The sequence below is a fragment of the Protomyctophum parallelum genome (genome assembly GCF_964188405.1).
Source record: "Protomyctophum parallelum genome assembly, chromosome: 22".
Classification (NCBI taxonomy): domain Eukaryota; kingdom Metazoa; phylum Chordata; class Actinopteri; order Myctophiformes; family Myctophidae; genus Protomyctophum; species Protomyctophum parallelum.
In genome coordinates, this window is record NC_139714.1 from 23,465,354 (window position 1) to 23,477,829 (window position 12,476).

The 12,476-nt window shown below is 42.0% G+C and overlaps 1 protein-coding gene across 3 annotated transcripts in view; it reads left to right on the forward strand.

The window, feature by feature from the left end:
* ppfibp1a (PPFIA binding protein 1a) overlaps positions 1-12,476 on the forward strand; it is a 42,084-nt gene that overhangs the window by 22,013 nt on the left and 7,595 nt on the right. For 2 of the 3 annotated variants that reach the window (XM_083794494.1, XM_083794496.1), the window contains 9 exons: positions 1,492-1,553; positions 2,689-2,755; positions 2,893-3,035; positions 5,218-5,291; positions 5,975-6,017; positions 7,495-7,621; positions 8,342-8,374; positions 11,010-11,139; positions 11,626-11,754. In XM_083794494.1, the coding sequence (XP_083650620.1) occupies positions 1,492-1,553; positions 2,689-2,755; positions 2,893-3,035; positions 5,218-5,291; positions 5,975-6,017; positions 7,495-7,621; positions 8,342-8,374; positions 11,010-11,139; positions 11,626-11,754 (808 nt within the window). The remainder of the gene's footprint in view (positions 1-1,491; positions 1,554-2,688; positions 2,756-2,892; positions 3,036-5,217; positions 5,292-5,974; positions 6,018-7,494; positions 7,622-8,341; positions 8,375-11,009; positions 11,140-11,625; positions 11,755-12,476) is intronic. The other variant, XM_083794495.1, reaches the window with a different exon arrangement.

The window sequence follows — 12,476 nt, forward strand, 5'->3', positions numbered from 1 at the left end:
AGAGACTTGACATTCCAACAACTGGTAGCCCCCCCCCCCTTCCTTAAGGGTCCTTTCTGAAGTAATTATCCCGACTGCACTTTCAACCCGACCTAAAGAGATGGAACTTCCCCGAAAAATATTTTTCTCTTCATGCTGTCATGCGCTGTAGTAATGAGCTGAAGAGGAGGTTCTTCCCTCTGCTCAGTTCTTTAATCGTCTGAACAACACAATAAAATCCTTAGTGTTATTCTGAGTTAAATTGACACTTAGAACTTTACTGTGTATAGGTCTATAGGTCTCATACCACACATGTTTGAACAGGATCATGTGCTCTTTCAAAGCACTGCTGACTTTCCCTTATCTACGTTGTTAGTAGAGGAATGCCATTTATTTAGAGTACATACATATTTAGAGTGGCATACATGCTGCAATTCTTAAGATACCACTACAAACATTATAGAGATGATCCCACATTATCTAAATGTTTTCCGAGACCCCACCCTATGTATGCTTCTTGCACGGATAGACACAGTCACACAAGGCCTCTGGAAGCTGAACCAGACTGCAAAAACAGATGATTTACGAATGCATTTGGGCTTCACATGGCTCTCATTTATTCTGCAGTGAACCCATGACCGAATTATCAGTAGTGTGGGGAAATTCTGCCTCCGCACTTACAACTTTGATGACATGAATAACCGATGCACACATTGAGACTAGACTCGTATAAATAACTTGATAATGTTACTCTGCCCTCTAACACACTTACCGGGCATCCTCATATTGCCCTTTGTGCACGCTGCCTTCTGGGGAAATTAGCTTTAGCAGTTTTGCAGCTTCGGTTTTCACAGGGTTGGAGACGGAGTCATCTGTTGGAGACGGCGTGCCCACATACTGTACAACCATGACGAACCCAAGGGACTTAATTACTGGAAGTAATTCCATTTCCAATGCACTGCTTTCTGACTCAGTGGGAGGCATAGATTGTGTGTAAACTCGTACAGTGTGCTTCCCCATGTTGTACGAGTGTTGTGCAAAAGAAGTGTTGCATCAACCGTTTTTCTGTCTGGGTTTTATGAATATTGAACCAATGAAAAGTAACACTTTGTGTGCCCACGCAACACTTTCAAAAAACCACTTTCACCTAGAAACTCCATTCACACTTTTTATAATTCAGCTGACTGCTGACATGACTGCTGACATGCTGGAACTTTTTACTTTGAAATGTTTTATTAGTTTCTGAGTTATTTAACTTAAACGCCCAATGCATTCTCAATGGCAATACCACAAACTTTGGCACCACGTTTTACATTCATTTTTTTTTACATTTTTTTTTAATATATATATATATATTTTTTTAAACGTCCACAGACATCTTGGGCACACAATGTGTTAACAAGAGCTTGTAACTAAATGATAACTCACTGGATCCATTTTCTGAAAAGTAACATACTGTATATACAAGGTTTCCACCCAACAGTGAAGATATGAAATGTATCTTGTTTTTAGATGCAGAAATGTTGAAGATGAAGATGGCATTGCAGAACCTAATGTCCGCCAACAATGAGAAGGTACAGTTACGATGCTGTGACGATGTTGCTCTCCTAAGATGCTGTTCGGTTTCCACTTGTACATTCTAGAGTGCTCAAATTCTGCCCGAACCCGACCCAAGACTGACGTTTTTGGGCCGGGCCCAAAATATAAGCTAATTAATCGGGCCACGCCGAGCTTCGGGTTCTGTGAAAATAAAAATAAATGTTAATAAAAAAACACACTTTGTTTATGATAATAAAAAGCACAACAACGCTCACTTGAAGTGAGCGTGAGCCTTTCATCACAATGATGACGTCTGATGATGTTCAAACGGACATTCCGTGCTCAAACGGACAGGCAAACGTACACACAAAGCTGTGAATAGGAGAGGCTGCACCGCTCAAAAATCATCTACCCCTGAAAAAAGGTCACTCAAAGTGAACTTTACTCGCCTTCCTAGCCCGTGTTATTGAAGAAAAACGGGCGACAATGGCCAAAACTCAATCGAAAATCTGCGTGTGTGGAAGTGGCCATTCCCTCTGGAGCGGACGGGTCCAATACGCTCCGTTCAAAGCTTGTTGGGGGCATGACTTTGAGGACATTAAGCGACACCTTTTCGTGTTTTGGGGCCAAAATTGTAAAAAGAACCACCGCTCATGCGCTGAAAAAACTTAAGTGAGGTGCTGGAGCCACAAAGGGAAGCTCCGCACACTCAGATCTGTTGCACAATCAATGTAATTATTTAGCGAGCTTTCGCTCTACTGACCTTCAGGCGTGTTTTTGGACCTAAAGTATGATAACTGTTCGGACCGAGCCTCGGGGGCCCCGTAGGGCCCAGTTAGGGTCGGGCCTTAATAGAGGGTATGCGCACGCATAAAGTGAATGGCAGATCGAGTGGCAAAGTGAATTTATTGTTTAAATTAATTTAATGCAATCAAATAGGACTTTTCTGTTTGGATGTATGGGCTGACGAGGCCAGAAAGTCGTTTTTTTGTCACTCAGTAGGCATTCCCGCATAACTTCCGGGTATGATGATGATGATGTCACGCGCATACCATCTATTTTCAGGCTTGTTGAGAACTCTATTAGATACGCTTAGAAGGATTTACCATGGGAATGTGTTGGTTAGGGATCCGTCTCTGATTTGCACTGAAAGAATCCTTTTACATACAGGAGCAGAGGATAGAAGAGCTTCAGAGAACTCTCACACAGTACAGGAATGTTCAAGAGTTGGTGAAAGGTGAGGCTCCACATACTGACACATCAAGATTTAATCCATTTTACAATGTTAAATGAACACTGAGGATTTCAGTGCCATTCCCGTGGAGTAGAGCAAACGGCACATTTGTCACAGATGTCACGACTTTCCGTTCACAGAGAAGCTGAACGAAGACGACTACGACGATATCCCAGATGATCCCTCGAGTCCCGTCTCCGTGTCCACGGACAAAGCCACCCTGTCATTGGACGAGGAGGAGGAGGAGGAGGAGGAGGGTGGGACAGGAAGGAGCTCTGGCGAGGTAAACAAGCACCTCTGTCAAAACAATCCACACACAGGATGGACCCCAGACTGCAGACTTCCTATTAGAAAACACTGCTTTAGCCTCCCACTCTGCTCCCAGGAACCTAGAGGTCAGCGGGCCTGTTTAGGCTATTACTCCAGCAGAAAGCTATTAAAGGAGCAATAGACACAATATTCACATGGCGGCCATGTTGGCATTTTGCATTGAAAAAGCATGGTGGAAATGGGGTGGCATTTCATTAACTTAATGGCAAGATGGTGGCCATGTGAATATGGTCTATATAGGCTCTATGCACACAGAATAACTTCCTACTTGCGGGCCCCTTCCTATTTCCTTCACAGGTGTTACCGATGATACTAATGAAGGCTCTGTTCCATTTAGTGTACAGTGGTTCTCAAACGTTTTTATTTTAAGGACCCCCATAACTCTAGAGCGTGTATAAATGAAACCGTAATGGTCCATTTGGTTCCATTTATACATTCTCAGAGTTACACACCCGTGCGGGGCCATTTGGAACACGCTCAAGGACACTTTGAGACCCACTGGTGTAGCAGAGTGTTTCCAGTGAGCCAACATGAACAATAGCACCACCCTGGCCAGAATGGAACAGAGCCTTCATTAGTATCATCGGTAAGTTATTCTGTGTGCATGGAGACTATTTGCAACCTCACTTTCGCTCTGTGTCTCTGAGGTGTGCTATATGGGCACTGGGCGCTCTGTGTCTCTGAGGTGTGCTATATGGGCACTGGGCGCTCTGTGTCTCTGAGGTGTGCTATATGGGCACTGGGCGCTCTGTGTCTCTGAGGTGTGCTATATGGGCACTGGGCGCTCTGTGTCTCTGAGGTGTGCTATATGGGCACTGGGCGCTCTGTGTCTCTGAGGTGTGCTATATGGGCACTGGGCGCTCTGTGTCTCTGAGGTGTGCTATATGGGCACTGGGCGCTCTGTGTCTCTGAGGTGTGCTATATGGGCACTGGGCGCTCTGTGTCTCTGAGGTGTGCTATATGGGCACTGGGCGCTCTGTGTCTCTGAAGTGTGCTATATGGGCACTGGGCGCTCTGTGTCTCTGAGGTGTGCTATATGGGCACTGGGCGCTCTGTGTCTCTGAGGTGTGCTATATGGGCACTGGGCGCTCTGTGTCTCTGAGGTGTGCTATATGGCCACTGGGCGCTCTGTGTCTCTGAGGTGTGCTATATGGGCACTGGGCGCTCTGTGTCTCTGAAGTGTGCTATATGGGTACTGGGCGCTCTGTGTCTCTGAGGTGTGCTATATGGGCACTGGGCAGTTTAGAGAAACCTGGCTGACTACGAATGACACCATTGTATTGATGGAGATTCCCACCTATTAATATTCCTGGAAAGCATCAAAGTTTGAGATTGTACTCTGACGTCACCACCGATGATGCCAGTGGAGGAAACCCATGATGTCAATAGGCTAAGGTTTCGGAACTGTGTACGGCCCAACCTCTGAGGTGCAAGTAGACAGAATGATACCATCTTATGACCGATATGACAATTATTGGCCAATACCGATACCAATGGTTAAAATATCAATTTAGCCGATAACAATACCGATATTTCAGCCTTTTGTGCCAACGAAATATACACCTTTCATTATAAGAATTAACTGTTCAGAATCTACAGTGTGGTACGTAGGCTGCAGATAACCAACACACCAACCTAGCCAGCGCAAAATGTATACTTATATCAACAATAGATAAATCGGTTAATGCCAGCTTTATTTGCTGATGTCGATATTGACTGATAACGGCCAAAAAAGTGCTCCTTTTAACCCATTCAGGGCGGGAACCCCTTTTGGTGTTTTAAGCATTATGTTATACTTTAGCTATTGAAAAATAGCAGATCTACGAGCTTGTAGGTCTGCTATGTTTGAATAGCAGTGGCGCAAATTTGAAACATAATATTCTTTCAGAGCGAACATTTTTAACTGAAATCTTTGCTTCAGATGGGGGTCGGCGGCCAATTACATATATTTTTGGGGTCCTTGACATGAAAATGTGTGGTGTCCTTGACATGTTTGAGAACGATTGACATAGAAAACTGTTTTTTTAGAAGGCATTTGTAGAATCTGGGTTAAATTGGTATAGGCTGTGTTTTGCTGTTGAGCCAACGTGTCCACAAGCTAATGCTCTTGTCCCTGGCGCTCTGCCTTGTCCCAGTCTATTCCATGCATAGCGGTGCTCTCGGAAATGAACGAACTGGACAGGGAGAGAAGGCTCCAGGCAGCAGAAAGGTAACACTCGCCAGTGCTGGACACTAGTGACAAAGTACATTCACTTGAGTACTGTATTAAGTACACTTTTGAGTATCTGTACATTACTTGAGTGTTTGTATTCTTGGATAGATTGTTGAGTGGTTTACTTGAGTATCTGTGTTCTTGGATACGTTCCCATTCCCTCCACTACATATCAAAGACAAATATTGCATTTTAGTTTTGACCCCACTACAATTCTAGGAAGGAAGGAGAAAATGATTGTGAATATATTAATTCATGCTATTTTATTTAATTACAGTAACCATATAGTATCTCTGAATAACAAAGAATAGTACACACTGTCAGAAACTTGCAAAAAATGTTGCTCTTTATTTCAACATTTTGGTCGTTAGACCTTCATCAGAAACATCGAAATAAAGAGAGACATTTCTTTTTTGCTATAATTTGTTATTCAGAGATCCCCTTTGGATTATATGGACTTTTCCCTACGAACCTGTCTCCTTTTGACGTGTGCTTCAGCAAAACAAAAAAACAAAAAAAACAACTTAAGATCTACAAGCTCATTTTACCAGGAGTATTTAAACTTTGACTCAAGTACTCCACCAACTGACACTCACCCACACAGGTTTCTATATATTTCAGATATCTGTCTTATCAAACACATGTTGACGGCTGTCATTCACTTTACATTTACATCACAGTTCCCCAGATGCCTCGGGTCACATGACCATCAGCACTGACCAGGTGAGAACACAAACACCCTTACCACTTATGCCTAAACGTTTTAGACTTTTGTTTTTGTTTTTTTTACAATTTCTTTTAATTTAGAATTTACAACTCTATGTAAGTCGCCGCTAGACCGGCCGGATGGGAACCCTGAGGTTCCCAGTTTGACTCCCCCAGAGTCCTTGATCAAGACTCTGAACCCCTAATTGCTCCCGAATCCGTGCAGGTTGGTGCCTTGCATGGTTTCCGCCGCCATCTGTGTATGAATGTGTGTGTGAATGGGTGAATGTAATGCATAATCCATGTAAAGCGCTTTGGATAAAAGCGCTATAAAATGCACCTTTTTAAAATAGTTCAAATAGCCCGATTAACAAGCTCACAACGTGTCGATGTAGATTGGCTATTTTAACTATTTCAAACAATTTTTCAACATTTATAAAAGGTTTGGCATAAGGGGTAAGGCGGCGCGCAAGATAGGGCTCTCTCTCTCTCTCTCTCTCTCTCTCTCTCTCTGTTTTACATAAGCCTAGCACGCAAAATGCAAAGACATTAAGCTTGCAGCAAAAATTACCAAACAGACTTGAAATAATCACATCACTTCCAGCAGTTTGAACACCGTACTACCAGCATGTCACGTTTCTTGCACCTTTGACCTCTCAATGTGGGAAAGTTATGAAAAGCAACGATGCAAGACTCGTCCACACACATGTACCACTGCTTACACATAACAAACCACATGCACAGTCCAGTGATGCAGAAGGCCAGTCATCCTCTTATCTCTCTCGGCCCAGTGGGTTTCCCCCGGTTCTGAATGGATGACTGTCAGAGGGGATCAGCTTGCTTGGGTGAATGTTGAGGGGACTCAGAGGTCTTGTATAGAGCAAGGGCTGTTGAGGTGTGCCACCCAGTGGTTTAAAAGCACAAATGCATGTATTTTATTTTGACATCGCCATGCTGGCTTGTGATGGACATTTGTGTAAAAAAAATCATTTTTGCCACAGACATAAAAAAATTGTATTACGAGAAAACGCATAGGCTAAAGAGATCGCCCTGCATGTAACAGGTTTGTAACTTAGCGTTATGGGGGTCCTTGCAAATAAAAGGTTTGAGAACCACTAGTACTAGTGGACTCTTAATATGCCAGTGTGTCGTAGTGTGTGTGTGTGTGTGTGTGTGTGTGTGTGTGTGTATGTATATATATATGTATATATATATATATATATATATATATATATATATATATATATATAAAAAGTGTCACACATATTCTGAAGAAAGCCTGGAGACTTGGACATTCAGTAATTGGCCATTATGATCAAAATCAGGACATTATAATGGTGTCTAAAACAAAATCTAGATCTGCCACGGACAAGGCCAAGTCTTTGCCACGGGACACATTTTGTCCGCGTACGGACATACAGTACAGATGACCCCCCCCTGGACATGACCTTTTATTGTTTTTTTTTCCCAATATTATGTTCTTTTCATTTAATAGACCAAATTCAAAGAGGGATCCAAAGCTCAAGAGAGCTTTGGTACCAAGAAGTCTCGCTCCTCCTTTGGCCGCGGGTTCTTCAAGATACGCGGAGGAGGCAAGCGGACAGGCAGCGCCCCAAACCTGGGTGAGTCTGGACATCGGTGTGGTTTTTGCCAGCAAATTTATATATTTTTGTTTAGTCATAGTCTTTGGAATTAAACTTTGTTTAGTTTTTAGTCACATTTGAGTCAGCCGATATAAAACTAAGTTATCCCTGCTCTGTGCACATGTCTTTGATTCTAGATAGCTATGTTGATTGTTTTCCCTATTTTACATTTCGAACAGTTTAAACCCTAAATACTTCGTTCTACATGAAGTCTCAAGATTAGCAGCTCTACAAGCTCCAATTATGTGGGCTTATTGATCTGCTCTAGTGGCTAAATATTTGCCTATTCACAATAGTCACCAAATGGAATGTTTGCCTGTCATGCCCAAAATAGGGAAGCTATGGATCATGTGCTCTTAACTACGTTTTATGCATTCAAAATACATGTTAAATGTAATACTATTACTAATTACACCATATAACACCATAAACTCAAGTAATGCAACAATCTGCATTATCTATTCTGTTTGGCATCGCCGTTCAATGCAGTCGCTGCCAATATGGTACCAAATGCACTGAATATGCCCGATATAATATCGGTCAGTCTATATACCAACTATAACTACTAAGGATGGGACATAAATCTCACCGTTGTAGAGATTTGAATGGTTCGTTACAGTCGTTGTGTGTGTTGACATGTGTGTGTGTGTTCTGTCTTACTGCCGCTTTGTCTCCCATGGCTGTCTGTAAATTGTGAAGATCGCAGCCGGAGTGCGAGTGCGCCCACGTTAGGTACAGTACTGAAACCCGAGGTCAGGCCTGCAGTATGGCTGGCTGTCCTCCCTGGATGATACAGCTGGATATGTGCTCTGTGTGTGTGTGTGTGTGTGTGTGCGCGTGCAGGGGTCCTACGGACACAACAGTGTGATCATCTACCTTCCAACAACTTCATAACGGCATTTCTTAACCACTTAAAATTGAACATTAACGTCCTAGAGAGGGTATGCACGTGACATCATCGTACCCAGAGGTTATGCGGGAACGCCTACTGAGTGGCAAAAAACTACTTTCTGGCCTTGACAGCCCATACTGTACATATCTGAATACATTAAACAACGTTAAACTCGACCAACATTGCTGTACGTGAAGCTTGAATTATCCTCCCTCTTACTATGGTTTTCTTTCTTCATATAAATCCACCATGGAAATGTTATGAGCTACTTTCTGTCAAGAAATGCCCGCCCCGCTGTCCAAGTGGTCCAGGCGCATGCCAAATGCCTGAGAGCGTGTCGTGGGTTTGAGTCCCGTTCATGGCGACCTTTGCTGCATGTCTCTTCCCTTCTCTCTCTCCCTCTTTCCTGTCTGTCTTCACTTGATACTATAAAGGCAGAAAAGCAAAAAACTAATCTATTTTTGAGTGGTGCAACCACTCCAAGGAACAGCAATGTCCGTGTGTCCGTGTTCACCTATGTGACGTTAATGAGCACCAGTATGTACCAGTAGGGGCGCTGTAGTAACGTTAGCCTAGCACAGCAACACACATGACAGTGCTGCACTGTTGCCTGCTAATGAGAGAGAGGGGGGGGAGGGGGGGAGTTGCACCACTCAGTTCACACGGGTGTGATTTTTTTTTAAAGAAAATAAGTGTCAGAGTTTGGAAGTACTTGTTTTCAATAACGCAACATCTTGCTGCATCCTGAATTATGTGACATACTGACATTTAGAAACAGGTGGTACGCAGGACGGTTGAGTGATTTCCAACGAGCGCTTCCAAACTCCAACACAACAACAAACTAATTTTTTTGCCACTCAGTCTAGATGAGGGGGGCGTGTCCTGATGGAAAAATGTGTATACTCTCTATTCTGGGCATGTCATACAATGTGGTGTAGAGGGGCCCAGGGGTACCCTGGTCAATGAAGGTTTAAGTGGATGCATCCATATGCAACCCAATCTTTGTAAAGTTAACCCATTTTGGGCGGGAACCCCTTTTGGTGTTTTAAACATAGTTATAATTTAGCTATTGAAAAATAGCAGATCTACAAGCTCATAGCGCGCCACCGAGTGGCGTGCTACGAGCTTGTAGGTCTGCTATTTTAGAAAAATCTATTACAATTACATATCATGTTGGGGGTCCTTGACATGAAATATTGAGCACCACTGATACAGAAACATGAGGTTTTTCCAGAAAATTGTCACCATTTAGAAGACATTTTTTAAATGTCGACGTCAGGTCTAAATGGGTTGAAAGATGGTAAATGATCACATTGTTGCGTTCGCTATCCTGTAATGGATGTAATAACTTAAATCCCTTTCTCTCTGGGTGTTTAAGGTGCGTGTCTGTGTTTCGCCCCCAAAGGGGTGTGGTGTTTCTGTCCATATTTCCATAATATCCAGTTGTCCCTTATCCACGACGAGACACCATCTGCAATGAAGACAGCTTCCTGAACCCTCCCGCTATAGTGGTCTTTCGAGCTCTTGTCGTCTACAAGTCAACTAGTCCCATTGCATGTCGTCACCTTCTTAAACTAATGGCCTAAGTCACCCCCTCGTGACACTGGCCACGCTGGTCAAATCACCAGGTCCTAATTGAAAAGGATCATGCTGATCCCGCCCCTTTTAGTCAAATGGACTACCTCAAGATTGTGACTTTGGCCGAAATAGATCATTATCTGGCCTAAGTCACATGGTTTTGTGACTTGAGCCAAAACTAAATTGGACAGTGTTATTTTTATGTTAATAGTCAAATTGTTATAAATGTTTTTAGTGAAATGATTATGAAATGTATAGGTTTTTTTTATGTATAATTTTTCTTAAAAAAAAAATAATAATACTTAATTAGTTTAAGAAGGTGACGATGTGAAGACTGAGTTGGGTTGCTGTGTAATTCTTTCAGTTTTGATACAATTGGGTTTTAGTGGTGCTTATTTAGTAGATTTAGTGTAGTCTCAAGGCAGACGATCTCTTCCACAATCTTTGAACGCTACATAGTCTGCAATTCTGCCCCATAAAAAAAGTTGAGAACAGTAAATTGTCTTCAGGCCGGAAGTGTATTCAACCAATCATGACGTGGTGTTCATAAAATAATATTGTGTTATAAAATGTCTTTCAAAGATCTTTGTAAAAATTAGATTTCTGCTAAACAGCGAGCTACAGTAGATGGCCTTTGACTAATTTGATTTCCAATTCCAGTTGGATTCATTGACACAACTGCAAAGGGGAATTCAGACCTTACAAAGTATGGACACATATATAGAAGTATTTGAAGATTGTGGGAGCAAACATGTCTTGTCTTGAGAGATGAGTTGCTTTGTAGTGCATAGAGACTATCATCGCTGTCTTTGAGTGTTGGGCTTGCCATGGGTTTGCGGTGTTGTCCCAAGCATGTGTGCTGCCATCATGCTAAATGGATACATAACGTATTTACAGCCGAGACAGAAGGCCAGGGCACAGAGCACCTGGACTTGGCCGTGGTCCCTCAACGTACATCCCCTGATGAAGCCACTCTGCCGTCAGGGGTCAAAAAGAAGTCTAAAGGTTTCAAGAAATTCTTTGGCAGGTAAGACTATTTTTATTTCAGGGTTAATGTTTCATTCCTCTTGTGTTGACTGGACATAAAACAGGGTGTTGCTGGTTATTTAATTATGCTGGTATTAGTGTTGATTTCATCTACTAAAACTATGACGAACATTTTTCGACTACCTTTTTTTCACAGAGGAAAACTAAATAAAAACTAAGCTATGATGACTAAAACTATGACTATGATAAATATACTGACAATGTCATCAACAAATAAAAACTAGACTGAAATGAGTTACTATAGTGGAGAAGATATCCAGTAGAAGTAAAAGACGGGTCATTTTAAACCTAAGTCTAAATACATTTTAGTCAACTAAATAAACTGTAGATTTACTAAAACTAGACTTGACACTAACACATATAAGATAACTAACATCATGTGACTAAAACTAAATGAAAATGTATTCAAAATACTGACCAAAACTAAATAAAAGAATGTCTCTGTCAAAAACACCACTGGCTGCAGACTAAAGAGGAGTCACTCCACCTCCTTCAACCTGGACGAGGACTCGGAGGTGGAGTTCAGGAGGGGAGGAGTCAGGTCCACGGCCGGCCCCCGCCTGGGATGGTCACGTGACGCAAAGCACGACGCAAAGTAGGTACCGGGCGGCAGCAGCGCTGGACGGTCAGTACACACAAGTACATTTACTGAGGTAGTTGTACTTTAACCCATTTAGGCTTGACCTCAAAATTAAAAGAAATTATTCTAAATCCTCCAGTTTTCTCATGAAATAAATATTTTCACGATTTTTCAAAAATAGCAGACCTACAAGCTCGTAGCGCGCCACTCGGTGGCGCGCTATGAGCTTGTAGATCTGCTATTTTTCAATAGCCCAAATGATAACAATGTTTAAAACACCAAAAGGGGTTCCCGCCCAGAATGGGTTAACTTGAGTATTTCCAATATGTTCCACTACATTTATTTTTAAAACTTAAGTTACTAGTTACTGTAGATTTTGATTATCATTACAAAACATACACTGACCCTACTACATACAGTACATACTGTACATAGACAGACTAACATACCGTACTACATTTCTGTCATTTGAAAAAAAAAAACGACAATCTACAAGCTCACAATGTGTCAACGATGGGGCGCATTTTGAGCTTGTAGATCTGTTATTTTCAAAAGATGCATATACATTTGAAAACTAGGACATTCTTCACAACGAGTACTTTTACTTTTGGTACCTTACATACATTTTGAAACCAATACTTTTGTACTTTGTTTCAAAATGTATGTAATGTACCATTTTTAATTCCAAGCTTTTACTTAGTATTAGTATTTGATACTTTTACAAAAAGTGAAAAATA